Source organism: Oryctolagus cuniculus, chromosome 3 (genome assembly GCF_051225735.1).
Source record: "Oryctolagus cuniculus isolate XC-2025 breed Fujian yellow rabbit chromosome 3, ASM5122573v1, whole genome shotgun sequence".
NCBI lineage: Eukaryota > Metazoa > Chordata > Mammalia > Lagomorpha > Leporidae > Oryctolagus > Oryctolagus cuniculus.
In genome coordinates, this window is record NC_142869.1 from 136,637,057 (window position 1) to 136,656,531 (window position 19,475).

Here is a 19,475-nt window from a genome sequence, read left to right on the forward strand (position 1 = left end):
AAAATACTGAAATTTCAAAGAACTCATCATTGCATTTTTCTAGTGAAAAGCAGCACCTTCCTCCTCAACTTACTCTGTGAGATTTGTGTGACCTTTGTGCCAGGACCATTGAGAGATAACAAGAAAGGAAATTATAATCAGGAATATGCGTTGAAAAACCTTAAAATATTACAATAGCAAGTCCAGCGATATATAAAAACTAATACCCCAGTAGATATAGAAAGACTACTTGATAGGGCTGGTGCTATGGCATAGCAGGTTAAACCTCCACCTGTCATACTGGCATGCCAAATGGGTGTTGATTCGAGTCGTAACTGCTCCTTTTCCAATCCAGCTCACTGTTAATGTGCCTGGGAAAGTCATGGAAGATGGCCCAAATGCTTAGTTTCCTGCACCCACGTGGGAGATCTGGAAGAAATTCCAGGCTCCTGGCTTTGGCCTAGCCCAGCTCCAGCCATTGCAGCCATTTGGGGAGTAAACCAGCAGATGGAAGATCATTCTCTCTCTCCTTCTCCCCTCTGTAACTTTGTATTTAAAATTAAAAAAAAAAAAAAATCTTTAAAAAGAAAGATTACTTGGAAAAATTCATCATGATAAAAAGTTCTAGCAAAATGAGGGAGGGAGCTGTCTTAAATTGGACATCAGGCAAAAGCCTTGTGTAATCATCTCAACGATGAACTATAGCAAGGGTTATCTTTACGGTCAGTAGAAAGACCCACTGCCCATCAACCCTGCTGCTTTTCAACATTGTACTGGAGGACTGTACCAACATAGTAAAAGAAAAAATAGAAATAAAATGTTAAAATTTTGAGTTCAAACATTCTGGAGGAATTACTTCTATTGTTTATGCACGTTTGAACAAATTTCAAACCTATCAAATTGAACAGAAAGGTTCATATGAATTCAAAGGAATCTCTGGATACCTATAATTTAAAATTAAAACCATTTTTTATTGACTTTTTAAAAGATTTTATTTATTTATTTGAGAGAGTTACAGACAGAGGAAGAAACAGGGAGAAGTCTTCCATCCACTGGTTCACTCCCCAAATGGCCACAACAGCGGAGCTGAGCCGATCTGAAGTCAAGAGCCAGGAGTTTCTTCTGGGTCTCCCATGCAGTTACAGGGGCCCATGCACTTGGGCCATCTTCCACTGCTCTTCCAGGCCATTAGCAGGGAGCTGGATCGGAAGAGGAGCAGCTGGGACATGAACTGGCGCCCATATGGGATGTGAGTGCCACAGGCGGAGGCCTAGCCTACTATGCCACAGTGCTGGCCCCATGTTTGTGACTTTTATACTCCCCAAATGGCTGCAACATCTGGGGCTTGCCAGGCCAAACCCAGGAGCCAAGTCTCCCACATGGATGCAGGGTCCCAAAGCACTTGGGCTGCCTTCTGCTGCTTTTCCAGAACAGTTGGTTCTCCATCCGTCACCCATATGGGATGCCAGTATCCCAGGCAGCAGCTTAACCTTCTGTGTCACAACACTAGTCCCTCAGTACCAAATTTTTTACATCAAGAATGTGCTGTTCTGCTTAGAATTAACATTTAGATTATCTGTATTACTCTGCCATAAAATTTAAAAAATGCATTATATTTATTCCTTTCATTCTGAGATAATGTCTGTGAACATTTTTAATATATTAAATGTCAATTGTGTCCACATTTTAACAAGTCCCGTTTTTTCTACTTTTAAAATGTATTTAAAAATCTGATTATTTTTCACTGTCTTACACTGTTACCCTAGTAGAAACTCCCATTTTCTCAAACAAAAAGTAGACTGCCCCATGAATGCTGCTTTTTTCTCTGAACAATACATGTATAAAAAGCAGCATTTTGATTTTAACTGAACTTCTTTTGTTTGTGTAGAGTTTCTCATTTTAATTTGTAATGTTTTTTCTTAGAGTCCCTATTTAATTTCTTTATCTTCTTTATAATGAGTCACAACAAAATGTTTCTTCTGAAAGCTATTTTTCAGCAAAAAGAATTCCTTTTCTTTACCTTATATTTGCTTTGCCAGAAACCCTATGCTTTGAATCTAAGAGATGATTAAGAACTAATTTAAAATTCATTTCTCCTTGGTTTCTTTGATCAAGTCTACAAGCTTCCTTGTTCACAACATGATCTCTCCGAGAGATCTCTGCTGCAAACTTTCTGCCAAATTTTTACTTCCTCTTTTTTTTATCTTAATATTGCTCCTTCTGATTTCTTCTCAGTAAGCACACTGACTTAGAACCACTTTACTATAGAGCCAGAAGTCTAGCTGCGGATCCTTACCTTCCCCTTCTGTCTCAGTGGTCGCTATAGATTGTATCTTCTTTTTCAGACTTACCCCTTTGCTTTTGTTTTTTGTTGTAGTTTTCCCTGTTTCCCCTACTCTGTGTTTACTACAATATCAACCTCTTGCCCCTCCTTCCTTTCAAAGGTCTACAGTTAAATAAAGTCCTTGATTCTGTGCCTCCCTCTCCCAACTTGTTTCCTTCACACTCAACTTTCAGTAAGCTAAGCTTTGTCTTCCTTCTTTTCTCTTTTGCCACAAGCTACAAAACCAACACTCTATAGACCCAGCTTCCCAATCCTTCTGCCCACTTCTTAGACCCTTTTTGACTTTATTGCTCAGAGATAACAGACCACTTTTGCCTTAACTCTTTCCTCCCTCCGGCATTCCCACTCCAATTAATTCCGTCACTGATTCCTCCTCTATCACCTAACCTTCCTTTTAAAATATTTGTGAAATTTCAAACACATACCAAACTGCAGAACCAAAACATTCATAGGACAGCTCATCATATCCTGCTTCAGCAATTAACTAACTTATTGTCAGTCTTTTGTGTGTGTGTTTTTTTAATATTTTCCTTCTCTCCCTCTTCATACTTTACTCTGAAATATTTCCTTCAACAACTTTTAAGTAATGTTTCCTTGGATCCTATCCTGAATACTACCTTGATAACACTTAATTCTTCCTTAGCCTTGATCTTACTCTTAAGCAAGAGATTTATATCCATTGAGTTATATCATCTCTATTTGGGTGCACCCCTGGATTGGGAAGCATAAATCTTCATGAGCTCATCTTTTTCTGCTTAACTGCTGCTACTTCTGAGGTTCTATTTTGATTGAGCAATCTCCATTCTCTTAGTCCTTCACCAATATGTCTAGTCTTACTCCTTCCTAAATGTATAAAATTCTTATTCATCAAGTCAGATCAGTTTTTATGCTCTCCATTCTTACTGCTATTGTTGTAGAAGTGCTCCTTTCACCTTGCCTTTTTCAATAACCTCCTGACTGATCTTGTTGCCTGCAGGCTTACCACCACCCTGTATACTGTTTATCTTCCACATTACCGTGGAATTTTGAAACATAGGCTTGGTTGCATTAATTCTGTCATGAATACCCTCAAGTAGTTATTAAGGGTCTATAAAGGGAATTAAGGTGTACTTGTCTGACCATTCTTGTACTTTCCATTCTTATCCCCTCCTCCTCTCTTGTTCTTCTCCATCTGGGATGTTCTCTGCTCATTCTTTTCCCTGTCTGTATGGTGAATTCCAATCTTACTTTAAGATCAAACTCAAGAGATCCTCTTACTCTTCATAGCAAAGTAAATCCTATGCCATATCATTACCCCTGTGTTTACATGAGGAAACCAAAGCTCAGAAAGATGAGTCCATCTACCCAAGCCAGTTCACATAGCTGGTAAGTGACAGACTCTGAGTTTACATGAAGCTTCAGAGCCTGTGTTGTTTTCACTACCCCAGATGCAAGAATGTTAGCTTACATTCTGAACCTAATTCTGTATGCAGCCACATGCTGTCAGTTCTACTTAAAGCAAGAACATCCATGGTCAGGTCTGTATTATTAACATAGAGAAGCTAAAGATATGCTGTGGAAGTCATTCTGCATTGTTTGAGTTACTGTGTAGACAGTTATGTCACAAAGTCACAGGCAATATTATGATTCTATATAATAGATTCACCCAAACTTAATTGTTGTCGTGTTCCTGAATATTTTATTTTTATTCTGTTTGTATGTATAATATATATTTGATTTTGCCTTTATTATCAATATATGTTGGTCTTAGCTAGAGGTTCAAATTTCATTTTTTAAAGCTAGGATTATAGTATGATTTCTAGGAAACCAGAGTAACAAGTTACTTGGAATAGTAAATGTTTTATTGAAATGTTGATCTGATAACATGATTGCATTGAACTTAATGGAACTCAGATAGTTTTGAGATTAATACTAAATTAAGACAGTAAATGTTTCACTTGAAATCTAGATTAAGATCTAGTTGACTTATTTTTGTTTAATACTTAAACAAATATCTAATGGGATAATTTGACTTGAAACAGTAAATGAAATGATGTTTGTATATTTTCACGTTTTCTCGTACACTAGTAAGAACAGAGTTATACTTCATGTAGATTTGGTTTTTTGTCCTCAGAAATGAGCAATTCAAAAACATTTATTTCTAAAAAGATTTTTACAGTGATGGATTTATTGTTAAATGTTTATATTGGAGACAACTGTAGTCCAAGCTTGACCCAGGTTATGCAGTCATTGCTCCCTTAATAAACTGTGCCTGTGGGGATTGTTCTTCTGCTTCCCCAGTTGTGAGCTGGTATTGTCAGTTCATTTTGTATTAGTACCCCAATATTGGCAAAGTGGTAGGTTGCTTGAGTTGAACTTCAAGGCTTATCCTGTGAAATTAGTTCTGATTTAGGAAACAATTATATTATAGTGTGCTCAGATCTTTTCATTTGTTTATTTAATTCATAAGTTTTTATGTTTAGAATTGTAAATTAATTTCTGTCTTAGTAGTCTCAGAAGATATATCTTCATTTTTGCCTTTGAAAAGTGAGAAATAGGATGTTATATGAGATTAAAACTTTTTTTGGGGAAAAAAATGTAACCTTTGATGAAATTGAAATCAGAATCTGTAGCACTCAAGCCACAAGGGAAGATAAAAGCAAACAAAAATAATCCATAGAACAAACACAGAAAACAAAGGAAACAGAAAGCAAGCCAAAATTAGATGATGAAAGGAAGAACAAAGTATTACTTAGACATATTTGAGTTACAGTATTTTAGTAAACAACAAAAATTGCGTTCATAAATACAATTTAAAGTATGTTCTTAAAAATCACATCAAAAAGCAAACAGCATAGAAAAAAATAAACTTAAATAAATTGACAAACATTCCTTAAGTGAAAGCAAGAGATTATTAGTTTTAGATAAACAGGACAAGTAATGGAACATAGAAGAAAGTGTCTGTTAAATTTCTACTAAATTTCAGATTTGAAATGACATGGATATTGCCAAGAATATATAATTGACTCAATAATTAACATACCTAAATAGAACAATTTTACTTAAAATTTCTTGTTACTAAAAGTTAGCTTTAAAATATTTTTATTTTTTAAAGATTTATTGACTTATTTGAAAGGCAGAGTGACAGAGAGAAAGGGAGAAACAGAGATCTTCCCCTAGTTCACTCCCTAGTTGCCTGCAACAGCCTGGTCTAGGCTAGGCTAAAGCCAGAAACTCCATCTGGATGTCCCAAGGTTGGCAGGAACTCAAATACTTGAGTCATCGCCCACTGACTTCCCAGGCCTATTAGCAGGAAGCTGGTTCAGAAGCAAATTCAGGACAGAAACTGGCCCTCCAGTATGGGATGCTGGCATCTCAAGTAGCAACTTAATCCAACTGTGCCACAACATTTACCCCTACGGTTTTTTTTTAATTAGTGAAATTCTTTGAGTTTTTTTATGGGGAAAATATCTCAGACTATTATACTTGTCCCAAAATGTACATCAAAACAACTTTTTAAATTAAGGGAAGTGGCTAATTCATTTTATGAAGCTTGCATAATTCTACTTCCAAAATAGATGACTGCGTACTTTTATATACACATATACATGCATATACTTAAAAGGGAAAATTGGGTCAGTGTTGCTGAAGAATACAAATATAAAATTCTCAGAAGTGAAAGCAAATGGATTTCGTTGTTTATGAAAATAACGATGAGAGTTATACCTGAGAAAACAGGATTCATGTCAGCAATGTAAAGGTCATTTAAAGGGCAGGCATTTGGCCTCATTGGTAAGCTACTGGTTAGTATGTCTACATCCCATATCAAAGTGTCTGGGTTCAGTGCCTGCCTAGGCTTCCTGCTAATGCAGACCCTGAGATTCAGTTGTGGTACCTCACAGTAGTTGGGTTCCTGTCACCCGTGTGGAAGATTTTTGAGTTCCTGACTTCCAACTTTAGGCCAGACAAACCCTGGCCATTGTGGCATTTGGAGAGAGAATCAGCAGATGGGAGCTCTTTACTTCTCTGTTGCTGTCTTTGTCTCTCTGTGTGTGTTTATCTTGCTCTGTCATTTCTCTCAAATGAATAAAAATTAAAAATGGGGACAGGCACTTGACACAGTTGTTCAAATGCCGCTTATGGTGCCTGCATTCCATATCAGAGTACCTGGGTTTGAGTGTTGACTCTACTTCTGAGTCCAACTTCCTGATGGTGTAGACCCTGGGAGGCAACAGATAATAGTCTAAGTACTTGGGTCCCTGCCACTGTTTTTGGAGTCTTGGATTGGGTTCTGTGTTCCTGGCTTTGGCCTAATCCAGTCTCAGCAGTTGTGGGTATTTGGAAAGTGAACCAACAGATGGATCTCTTCTCTCTGTCTCTGTCTCTGTTTGTCTTTCAAATAAGTAACTTTGTAATAATAAAAATTAAAATGATCCCTTAATAGTAGGAAATCTGTTAAATTAATCATTTGATGTTTTCACTAAAGTGATCTATGTAGATCTACATTTACTTCATTACATAAAAAGAAATAAAATAGCGGTGGATATTGGGGATCATCACATTAAACTGCTGCTTAGGATGCCTGCATCTCATATTGGAATGCCTGACACCAGGTGGCTTCTGTCTCTGTTTTTGACCAAGACTCCTGCTAATGTGCCTGGGAGGCAGCAGAGGATGGCCTGGGTGACACGGAAATTCTGGGGTTAGTGCCCACTTGGGGTCTTATCACACAGCTATGGAAAAGGAAGGACAGGGGCAGGAAGGAGCAAAAAACAGCCTAGTCAAGTACTTGGTCCCTGTTACCCATATTGGAGAATTGAATGGAATTCTTGCCTCCTGGCTTCTGCTGGCCAAACCCCAGATCATATGCCCCTGTCCAAGTCTGTGAGAGTCTCTTCCTGGGCTGTCTGTCCTGTTCCAGTGATTTATGTGTCTGTGTTTATACCGATATCCGACTGATTACTGTAGCTTTGTAGTATGTTTTCAACTTCAGAAGTCTAAGGTCTCCAGCTTTGTTTTTCTTTCTCAAGACTGTACTGTTCAAGGTCTATTACAATTCTATATGAAGGTTAGGGTGGATTTTTCTATTTCTGCCTGAAATGCCATTGATATTGTTATACAGATTGCACTGTATCTGTAGATCACATTGACAAATATAGATATTGTTACTATAGTAAGTCTTATAACCTATGAATAGGGAATGTCTTTCATTTATTTGTGTCTTCTGTTTTTCTTTCAGATATATTTTGTTTTTAGTGTACAAGTCTTTTACCTTCTTTGTTAAATTTATTTCTAATCATTTCATTCTTTTTTGGTGCTGTTATATGAGATTATTTTTTTCATTTCCTTTTCACATTGTTCAGCATTGTACATAGAAGCACAGCTGATCTTATGTATTGATTTTGTATCCTCCTGCCTCGCTGAATTCATGCATTCTAACAGGTTTTTTTTTTTTTTTTGAATCTTCAGGTTTTTTTTATATACTGGATCATATATCTGTGAACAGAGATAATTTTATGTCTTCCTTTCCAACTTTGGATGCCTTTTATTTATTTTTATTTTTTAAATGATTTCTCTTTTTCATTATCTTTCTTTTTTTTAATATTTTATTTATTTGAAAGTCAGAGTTACACAGAGAGAGGAGAGGCAGAGACAGATAGAGAGAGAGAGAGGTCTTCCATCTGTTGGTTCACTGCGCAATTGGCTGCAACAGCCAGAGCTGCACCCATCCAAAGCCAGGAGCTTCTTCTGGGTCTCCCACGTGGGTGCAGGGGCCCAAGGACTTGAGCCATCTTCTTCTGCTTTCCCAGGCCTGAGCAGAAAGCTAGATTGGAAGTGGAAAAAGCCCAGTCTCGAACCAGCGCCCATGAGTGGATGCCAGCGCCTCAGGCCAGGACATTAACCCACTGCACCACAGCACTGGCCCACCTTTTATTCAATTTTTTGCCTGACTGTTCTGATCAGACTTCCACAATGATGTCAAATAGAATTAGTAAAAGTGGGCCTCCTAGCTTGCTTCTTAATCCTGGAGGAAAACTTTGCTTGTTTGTACTGGTGCACGGGATGTTAGTTATGGTCTTCTTGTGTATGCCCTTTGGTGTATTTATATATTTCCTTTCAGTCCTCATTTGTTGAGTGTTTTTTTTTAAATCATGAAAGGACATTGAATATTGTACAATTTCTTTTTGTGTCAATGAGGTAATTAATTATGGGGGTTTTATCCTTGATTCTGTCCATGTAACATAAGACATTGTAAGATACATGTAAGATACATGAGGCAGAATACATAAAATACATAAACTCTCAAGAATCTCAAGGTATTTTCTGATGATTATATAAGAAGTCAGCTGTTTTACAGAAGATTTATTTATGTATTTGAAAGGCAGAGTGACAGAGATAGTGAGGGAGAGAGAAAGGGAAATAGAGGGATCTTTCATGCTCTGGTTCACTCCCCAGATGGCTGCAACAGCCTGGGCTAGGCAAGGCTAAATCCCCGAGCCTGGAATTCTATCTTGGTCTCCCAGACAGGCATCCCAGAGGCCCAGGTACTTTGGCCATCTTCAGCTACTTTCCAAGGTGTGTTGGCAGGGAGCTGGAACAGAAGTGGAACAGCTAGGACTCAAACAGGCACTCATATGGGATGCCAGCATTACAGCTGGTGACTTAACCTGCTGCACCACAACGCTGGTCTCAAGAAACCAGCCATTATTTGATGTGCATTTTTTATGTAATACAATTCCTATTTGAGTAACTTCAAAGCCCTGAAATTTATTAAATAAGTAACAGTGAAAATGGAAGTATGAATAAGTATGAAAGTCAGAAATCAATATTTTTCATTGGTCATTTTCTTCACTTACAAGCTCTAAAGTTAGAATTCATATTTATGGGGCTGGCACTGTGCTGTAGAGGGTAAAGCCACCACCTGCAGTGCCAGCATCCCATATGGGCACTGGTTCAAGTCCTGGCTGTTCCTCTTCAGATGCTATGGCCTGGGAAAGCAGTAGATGATGGCCCAAGTGCTTGGGCTCCTGCAACTGCATGGGAGACCCGGAAGAAGCTCCTGGCTTAAGATCGGCCCAGCTCCAGCCGTTGCAGCCATTTGGGGAGTAAGCCAGCACATGGAAGATCTCTCTCTATGTCTGCCTTTCAAATAAATAAATATTTAAATAAAAGAATTCATTTTTATGACAATAGTAATATTTTGACAGCAGATACGTTATTTATAAACAGCTTGATATACAACAGTTATATAGAAATTCCTTATTGTATTTGGTAAAAAATACCTTATTGGTATTTTGGTGTGATTTCCATTTTAACAGTATTAAAGCATTTTTTATTAACAAATGGTAATGCTAATATTTGGCCTATATTTTAATAATTATTTTGAAAGCATGTGTTCAAAGTTGAATGAAAGGATCATGCTATACTGAGTGGTACTAATTCCTGTGATTTTTTTTAAACCACATCTAGGCTTCAGCTATTATCTTTTATAATAGTGAATTATTTCCTGAAATTTTTTAAAGTTTTTTTTATTTTTTTGAAAGGCAATATGACACTGACAAAGAGATTCGAGACAGATCTTCCATCCTCTCTTCACTCCCCAAATGCCACTACAGCCTGAGTTGCGTCAGGCTGCAGCCAGGAGGAACTGGGAACTCACATCTGAGTTTCCCACATGAGTGGCAGGGGCCGTGGTACTTGGACCATCTTCTGCTGCTTTGTCAGGCTGATTAGCAGGGAACTGGATTAGCAGTAGAGCAGCTGAGACTTGAACCAGCACCCTAATAAGGGAGACATGAACTAGCACCCTGGTACATAAGCTGCTGTACCACTGTACGCAATACCAGCCCCATTAGTCATTCTTTTTTAAAATGTGTGTGTGTGGCCGGCGCTGCAGCTCAGTAGGCTAATCCTCCGCCTTGCGGCGCCGGCACACCAGGTTCTAGTCCCGGTTGGGGCGCTGGATTCTGTCCCAGTTGCCCCTCTTCCAGGCCAGCTCTCTGCTGTGGCCAGGGAGTGCAGTGGAGGATGGCCCAGGTGCTTGGGCCCTGCACCCCATGGGAGACCAGGAAAAGCACCTGGCTCCTGCCATCAGATCAGCGTGGTGCGCCGGCCGCAGCGGCCATTGGAGGGTAAACCAACGGCAAAGGAAGACCTTTCTCTGTCTCTCTCTCTCACTGTCCACTCTACCTGTCCAAAAAAAAAAAAAAAATGTTTGTGTGTGTGTGTGTATTTACTTGAGAGATTTACGGACATAGAGAGGGAGAGAGAGAGGTCTTCCATCCGCTGGTTTACTCCAAATGGCCACAACGTCTGGAGCTGAGCTGATCCAGAGCCAGGAGCTGCTTCTGAGTCTCCCTTGTGGGTGCAGAGGCCCAAGCACATGGGCCACCTCCTTCTGCTTTCCTAGGTCATCAGCAGGGAGCTGGATCAGAAGTGGCTCAGGGGCTGGTGTTGTGACGTAGTGGGTAGAGCCACTGCCGGCAGCTGTCATCCCATATGGGCGCCGGATCCAGACCCAGCTGCACCACTTCTGATCCAGCTCTCTGCTATAACCTGGGAAAGCAGTGGAAGATTGCCCCAAGTCTTGGGCCCCTGTACCCATGTGGGAGATCTGGAAGAAGCTCCTGGCTTAAGATCTGTGCAGCTCTGGCCATTGCAACCATTTGGGGAGTGCACCAGTGGATGGAAGATCGATCCCTCCCTCCCTCCCTCCCTCCCTCCCTCCCTCCCTCTCTCCCTCCCTCTCTCCCTCTCTCCCTCTCTCTTTCTTTCTCTCTCTGCCTCTCCTTCTCTCTCTGTGTAACTCTGACTTTCAAATAAGTATATCTTAAAAAAAAAAAAAAGTTGACCGGCGCCGCAACTCACTAGGCTAATCCTCTGCCTACGTCGCCGACACACCAGGTTCTAGTCCTGGTCAGGGTGCTGGTTTCTGTCCCGGTTGCCCCTCTTCCAGGCCAACTCTCTGCTGTGGCCCAGGAGTGCAGTGGAGGATGGCCCAAGTACTTGGGCCCTGCACCCCATGGGAGACCAGGAGAAGCACCTGGCTCCTGCTTTCAGATCAGCATGGTGCGCTGGCTGCAGCGTGCCGGCCGCAGCGGCCATTGGAGGGTGAACCAACAGAAAAGGAAGACCTTTCTCTCTCTCTCTCTCTCTTTCTCTCTCTGTCCACTCTGCCTGTTTAAAAAAAAAAAAAAAAGTGGAGCAGCTGGGACTTGAAGTGGCACCCACCTGGGATGCCGGCACCACAGGCAGATGCTTAACCCACTGCACCACGGCGCAGCTCTGGCCATTGTGGCCAAATGGGGAGTGAACCAGTGGATGGAAGAGCTCTCTCTCCTGCCTCTCCTTCTCTCTGTGTGTAACTCTGACTTTCAAATAAGTAAAATAAATCTTAAGGCCGGCGCCGCGGCTCAATAGGCTAATCCTCCGCCTTGTGGCGCCAGCACACCGGGTTCTAGTCCCGGTCGGGGTGCCGGATTCTGTCCCGGTTGCCCCTCTTCCAGGCCAGCTCTCTGCTATGGCCAGGGAAGGCAGTGGAGGATGGCCCAAGTGCTTGGGCCCTGCACCCCATGGGAGACCAGGAGAAGCACTTGGCTCCTGCCTTCGGATCAGCGCAGCGCCCCTGCTGCAGTGTGCTGGCCGCGGCAGCCATTGGAAGGTGAACCAACAGCAAAGGAAGACCTTTCTCTTTCTCTCTCTCTCTCTCTCACTCTCACTGTCCACTCTGCCTGTCAAAAAAAATTAGTAAAATAAATCTTAAAAAATACTAATTGTAATATCTCATATTCATTTATTATGTTGTCATTCATTGGCCCAGGATTTTTGTGACATGTTTGATTATTATAATAACCTTGCAGAGTAGTACTAGTACTACAGATGAGGAAATGAAAGTGCAAAATGGTTAAAGTTACCCAAGGTCACACAGCCAGTAAGTGGCAGAGCAAGATAATGAGTGATTGCTTGAGCCTGAAACATAACTTGATTTATCTGTGTATTCTATTAATCTGTTGTTTGGTGTTTGGCCTATAAAAATTTTCATTTAAATACATTTTTATAAATTTTTTAAGGTTAACATCCTATAACATCCTACCTATTATACTTTCTTAAAAAACATGAATATATCCCCCCTTTTTTTTTTCAACTCACAGGATGGACAGCCTGAAATTTTATATAAGTTTTGGAATTCAGTTACTCAAGCCCTTTCTTCTCAATTCCACCTGGCAACCAACTGTAAGTTTATTATTTATTTTGCAAATTCATTTCAAAGTTTTCTAGTTACTTTAAAATTTGATGTAAGTTTTGTTGTTTTAGTTTACCAAACATTAGTTTAGAACTCTTGCTTTTTTTTTTAAGTTTTGTTTATTTTACTTGAAAGTAGAGTTAAGGAGACAGTGGGAGAATGATAAAGATGTTCATCTGCTGATTCACTCCCCAAGGAATCAAAATGGCTGAAGCCAGGAGTTTGTTCCAGGTTTCCCACGTGGGTGGGAGAAACCCAAACACTTGGGCCATCTTCTGCTGCTTTCCCAGATGCATTATTAGGGAGCTGAATCAGAAGTGGAGCAGCCAGACTAGAACCAGCACACATTTTTCGTCTGCTGGCATGGCGGTGCCAGCTTACCAGCTACACCACAACACCAGCCCCTCCTGCTGTTAATTCGTCTAGATGTTTAATCTAGAGTCTCTTAACTATATAGTCTGTTTTATAATCAATATATTTTTTACATATTTTTGTAATTATTATTTAAAATAAAATTCTCCAGAAGAATCAGTTAATTCTCCCTAATTTACACTTTGGGAAAACTGTGTTTTTTCTGTATACAAGTGTAAAGCAATTGATGTTAAAGAATTTAATTCATGCTTTTAGTAGAGTGGACATTTCTTCCTTGTTTATAATCTTAAAAAGTTTTCAGTCTGCATTAAATATGATGCCAATTAAAGTTTTTTTGCCCGGCACTGTGGCTCAATAGGCTAATCCTCCACCTAGCCGCGCTGGCACACCAGATTCTAGTCCTGGTCAGGGCGCCAGATTCTTTCCCGGTTGCCCCTCTTCCAGGCCAGCTCCCTGCTATGGCCCGGGAAGGCAGTGGAAGATGGCCCAAGTGCTTGGGCCCTGCACCCCATGGGAGACCAGGAGAAGCACCTGGCTCCTGCCTTTGGATCAGCGCGGTGCACCAGCCACAGCGCACCAGCCGCGGCGGCCATTGGAGGGTGAACCAATGGCAAAAGGAAGACCTTTCTCTCTGTCTCTCTCTCTATCAAAAAAAAAAAAAGTTTTTTTAACACTGAGAAAAAAATACCCTTATATTTCTAGTTTGTTGAGTTTGTATTTTAAATCATTATTTCTTTCAAAATATTTATGTACCAAGTTAGATTTTCAAGTACTTTTAATTATTTCATTGTGTTAATGATTAATATGGTGAATTACGCTGATGGAGTTTTAGATGTTGTGCTAGCCTTATATTTCTAGGATAAACCCTACATGATCATGGAGCAGTATCTTCTTTATATGTGGTTGCATTCAGTTTGCTTAACACTTTTTTCAAGACACTGATCTTCAGTTTTCTCAGACTTTTTCTAATACTGGTGGCAGGGTAGCATTGATCTGAGATTAAGATGGGAAATATTCTGTCCTCTTCTGTCTTCTCTAGAAGTTTGTGTAGAAATGTTATTTCTTCCTCAATTGTTTGTTAGAATTTACCAGAGAAGTCGTCTGGGCCAGGAATTTTCTTTGTAGGGATGTTTTGACCTGCAATTTTAATTTCTTTTGTCTGTACAAGGTTTTCCCATTTATCTCTTTTTCTCGAGTGAGTGGCATTTTCAAATTTATTGGCATACAGTTGTTTGTAATGCTGCAGTATTATCCTGTGAATTTATATAGAGGAATATACTGTTTTTCCTCTGTTGCCTATTTTTCGGGGCTGGCATTGTGGTGTAGCCAGTTCAGCCTCATCCCAGATTGGGTGCTGGTTACTCCCCTTCCATTCCAGCTCCCTGCTGATGTACTTTGGAAGGCAGCAGAAGATGGCTCACATCCTTGGGCCCCTGTCACAAATGAGTAAGCCCCAGATAGAGTTCCTGTCTCTTGCCTCCTGGGTTTGGTCTGGCCCACCCTCCACCGTTTTGGGGGGTGAACCAGTGGACAGATCAATTTTTTGCTCTCTTGTTATCTCTGACAAACAAAATAATTTTTTTAAATAATATATTTTTGTTTTTAATTTTGTTTTTTCTCTTTTTTTTTCTTTTGAAAGGCAGAGTTAGATAGTGAGAAAGAGAGACAGAGAGAAAGGTCTTCCTTTTTTCCATTGGTTCACCCCACAAATGGCCGCTACGGCAGGTGTGCTGCGGCCAGTGCGCCACGCCGATCCGAAGCCAGGAGCCAGGTGCTTCCTCCTGGTCTCCCATGCTGGTGCAAAGCCCAAGCACTTGGGCCATCCTCCACTGCACTCCCGGGCCACAGCAGAGAGCTGGCCTGGAAGAGGAGCAACCGGGACAGAATCTGGCGCCCCAACCAGGACTAGAACCTGGGGTGCCGGTGCCGCCGGCAGATGATTAGCCTAGTGAGCCGTGGCGCCGGCCTATTTCCTTCTCTCTATTTTGATTTTGATATACTCTTTTTCTGTTTCCTAAGATTTCATTTAAATTATTGATTTAAACTTTTCTCATTAAATATTTAGTGCTAAAATTTCTCTTAGATAAGCGGTATTTTAACTGCATTCTACAACCAATTTATCATTATTCCAAACGTGAAAATGTTTAAAAGGTTGTGAAATGACATCTACCTATAACTTTGACTCAATAATTGTTAACAGCTTTCTGATTAAAGGAGCATGATTAGAGTATGACATGTGTATTTGGAATTTAAAATTAATGAGATTATTTTAGGAGGTGGACTTTCATCATACAGATGTACTGTTAGGGATTGAGCATCCGCAATCTAAAACTCTGAGATGTTCCACATTTTGAAACTTTTTGAGCACCAACAATGTGCCACAGTGGAAAATTGTTCTGACCTCTTGTAACAGGTCACAGTCAAAATACAGGCACATTAGAAATATTGTATAAAATTACATCTGGACTCTATGGATAAGGTGTTTATGAAACATAAAAGAATCTCATGTTTAGACGTGGGTCCTATCCCTAAGAAGCCTCGTTACGTATGTGCAAATAGGAATATTCCGAAATCCGTAACACTTTTGGTCCTGTGGGTTGGATAAGGGATGCTCAAAGTATGTACGTAAATGTAGCCTGTCAGTAGTTTCTTGCTCTTAAAGTAATTACCTTGCTTTTAATTGTTTCATTATGAAAGTAATGAAAATAATTAACATCGTTATATTTTCTTTGGTAATTAGCTTTTCACATTGCTAGGCATTTATGTTTAATGGTATAAATTTACTAACATACTGTAACCAAGTAAAAGATGTAAATTTATCTACAACATGAGAAACTATATTTCTGATGTTCATTGAAATCTAAATTTTTAGAATAAAAGGAAAGTGAATGTGAAAGCTTATTTATGGAAACACTTTGAAACATTATATCTGAAATTAGGTGGAGAGCTGTCACACTGGGATGTGGTGTGCAGGGGGGAGTCTTGCCATAACTTGGTTTGGACTCAGTTTACTGGGAAGGAAAGAATGTGTATACTTCGACACATGGTTTCCTCTCTGCTGAATCTTTAGAACAATCAGTTTGGAGTGATTTCTAAGCATTACCAAAATTCTTTATCCCTATAGGAGTGACCAACCTTTTTATCTGCCAAGGGGTCTTTTGAATACTTAAAACATAATTCACAGGTCAAACAAAATTATCAGCCTAAATATGAGCCTGCTGTAGATTTATTGAATTTCAAGTCTTGCCTGTAGTTGCCTTGGCAGTGCCAGACCAAATAATTTGAGTGTTACTCAGCCTGTGGGACAGATGTTCCCGAGCCCTGCCAGAATCCTGTAACCCTGGAGAGGGTCTCATTCTGTATTGTAACAGAAAGAACCATGTGTATACCTGTAGTTCACTTTCTCCTGATGTCTCCATGCTTCTCACTAAGATCCTAGACAATGGAATGGATCCACTTTGACAAACTTGCCATTGCTACCAGTTTTAGCTTTGAAGAACTGCAAAGTCACACTTAGGTGCCCTCATGCTCTAGGCTATTAGAGTTTTCCTGGTGTTGATTACTGGATCTTGAGATCTCTTAGAGTTGCTAATGCATGGGTAAAAATGTAGTCAAAGAAAACAAAATTATATTTCTTACATACACACTAGGAAGTGGATGTTAGCCTTGCTGGTTTTCCATTGTTGTTTGAATGGTTTTAGTGTTTTACATAATAAAGATATTCAGGAACTAAAACTGTGTTTTGGAAGGCTTGATGTACATACACATATAAATTCTGGTTATTGCCATTAAGCTAGAACTCACATGTCTGCCTGTTAGTCACACATTTTGAAAATATTTAGAATAGCGTGTGTATTCTAATGCAACTGTATTAAAATCAATATCCATATTTTGTTATTTCTATCACAAAACTTCATGAAGACACTAGTTTTCAATTTTTTTTTAACTTATTTGATAGGCAGAGTTAGAAAGGTCTTCCTTCCGTTGGTTCATCCCCCAAATGGCCGCTACAGTAGGCATCTGAAGCCAGGAGCCAGGTGCTTCCTCCTGGTCTCCTACGTGGGTACAGGCGCCCAATCACTTGGGCCATCCTCCACTGCCCTCCTGGACCACAGCAGAGAGCTGGACTGGAAGAGGAGCAACCAGGAGTAGAACCCGGCGCCTATATGGGATTCCGGCACCACAGGCGGAGGATTAGCCAAGTGAGCCATGGCACCAGCCCCTAGTTTTCAATGTTGAAATAATTCCTTGCCTTATCAATGCTATCCTGTCCCCTATCTCTTACTTGTCTAACCCCAAGTCACCCTGTGTATTTCCCAAATGTCACCCTCGACAACACCAAAGTGTTTCTTATTCTCTGAAGCATGATGCTTTTTGAAGCTGTAGAAAACCAGCTTCCCATCATTAAGCATAATAAGTTAAGGATTAGCTGTTTTCAGATCCAAAGTCACTTCTATTTTGACTGGAAAATAAAGGTCATTTAATGGACTTTTACTCTCATCCATGGAAAAGTAACTGGTACACAGAATGTTCCCCCATCATAAACTAGGACACTGAATGAAATTTATGAAAGAGCTATTTTCAGGCATTGGGCATAATAGAGTGCGATCCCTGTTGAAGGAAAACAGATTGAACATTAACGTTCTCGCAGGAGTGGGTATTGTGGTATAGCTGCTGTGGGTTAAACTACTACTTGGGGTGCCCACATCCCACACTGGAGTGCTGGTTTGGGTCCTGGCAACTCTTGCTTCTGATTCAGCTTCCCGTGAGTGCTTCCAGCAGTTAAAGCATCAGTAGGAGGAGCAGACCAAGAATATGAAACAGTTTTATAAACATTATATACTCAAATATTTAAAGAACAGCGAACATAATGAGATGAATGGATAATATAAAGCAGAACCAAATGGAACTTCTGTATGTGAAAAATACAGTATCTGAAAGTATTTAACTAAATGGGGTTAACAGCAGATTTAGCCCCTAGGAAAAAGTCAATGAATTTAAGTTGCTTGTATAGATATTACTCAAAGTAAATGACTGATATTAGAAATCAAACGTGAAGAATGATCAGAGTCTCAGGACCCTTGGGACATATTGACCAGTCTAATATACATATAATTGGAGGGTCAAGATAAAGGGAGAGAGATAAAAATAGTTGTGGAAAATATTCAAAACATGGTTGTTATGAACTGTTTGTTTTCCCCCAAAATTCATACAAGTGATGCCCTAACTCACTGTGTAACTGTATCCGGTGTCTTTAAGTAGTTGTGAAAAAACTGTGCATGAATTTCAGGATTTTTTTGGCACCAAAATAAATTTGTACAAGCTTGTTATAATGTGTCTGAACAGGCACACTTAAACTATCATGTAAAACATGCAAGATGTCAGTTTAAAAAGAATCCCTACCAGAGCAAGTGAATTCTAAAAGTGAAGTGAAAGCAAAAATCAAATTAATGGTGAAACTTGGGTTGAAGAATGATAAAATTATTGATGGTTTCTGAAAAGTTGTAGGGAGCAATGGCCCAAAGAAATGAGCAGTTACAAATGGATAAGGGTTGAGAATGGGGGTAGGGGGAGTGTGGGTGGGAGGGCAGGCATGGTGGGAAAAATTACCTAGATCCTAAAACTATAATCATGAAGTGCGTAACTACAAAGCAGTGTAGTCCTACATACTTTACCATGGACTCAATTCTAAGGATATAGCTGAACAAATTGCCATAGGACCCCAAAATCTCTAAAGCTGGCTGATAAGAATAGCAGCTTGAGTGTTATAAAGACCAAATAGATAGGATTAAGTGGTAAAATGACCATATAGATAGGATCAAAGGATCATATAACAAGGAATAAGTGTGTGGAAACATTAATAGAACTAAAAAGGAGTGAAGGCTCCAACGTGGGAAGCAGTCCATGTAGCAGACTCATAAAAGAACAGTTGGTTTAAATAGCACCCCGACCTCAGAATCAGCCGTTAAGTCCCTCTGGTATGGCTGGAAAGCCCAAGGAGGGCATTCAGGCATGGAACACCAAGACACTCTGGCAAAAGATGTCCTACCCTGTGGGTAAGACCCCAGTGGAAAGAAGGGACCACCAAAGAAGAATGTACCTTTCTCTGAAGGGAGAAGAGAACTTCCACTTTGCTTATGGCCTTGTTGAGCTAATGGATCCAAAAGGCTTCCACAGGGAGGTAGCTCATTTCAAGAGCCTTGGGCAATTACTGATGTCATACATAAGAGTGGTAATTGTTAAACTTGCCATGCAGGACCTCTGTCCCCAAAGAGTTGTACCATAAAATTTAACAGTAAAACTTATTCTCAAGAATCACTTCCTTTTAGTATATTAAAAGGAGGATATTACTATGTCTCATAAGTAATAGTTATGTCTAAGAGCTAACAAAAGATGTATCAACCTTGGATTCTTCATCAAAGGCAACTAAGTTGCTGAAAGGAAAGAAAGGGGAGGAAGGAAGGGAAAAGAGGAAAGGGGGAGGGGAGCGAAGTCACCTTCAAGAAGCAACAACATAGATCAGTCCTTGTATAGACTGTTGAACACTTCTTAGCTTTC

The 19,475-nt window shown here is 40.0% G+C and overlaps 1 protein-coding gene across 3 annotated transcripts in view; it reads left to right on the forward strand.

Moving 5' to 3' along the window:
* The window catches only part of COG5 (component of oligomeric golgi complex 5), a 358,927-nt gene that overhangs the window by 230,456 nt on the left and 108,996 nt on the right, over positions 1–19,475 (forward strand). For 2 of the 3 annotated variants that reach the window (XM_008258350.5, XM_070071149.2), the window contains one exon: positions 12,454–12,535. In XM_008258350.5, the coding sequence (XP_008256572.1) occupies positions 12,454–12,535 (82 nt within the window). Of the gene's footprint in view, positions 1–12,453; positions 12,536–16,875; positions 17,085–19,475 lie in introns of those variants that run through there. The other variant, XM_089328437.1, reaches the window with a different exon arrangement.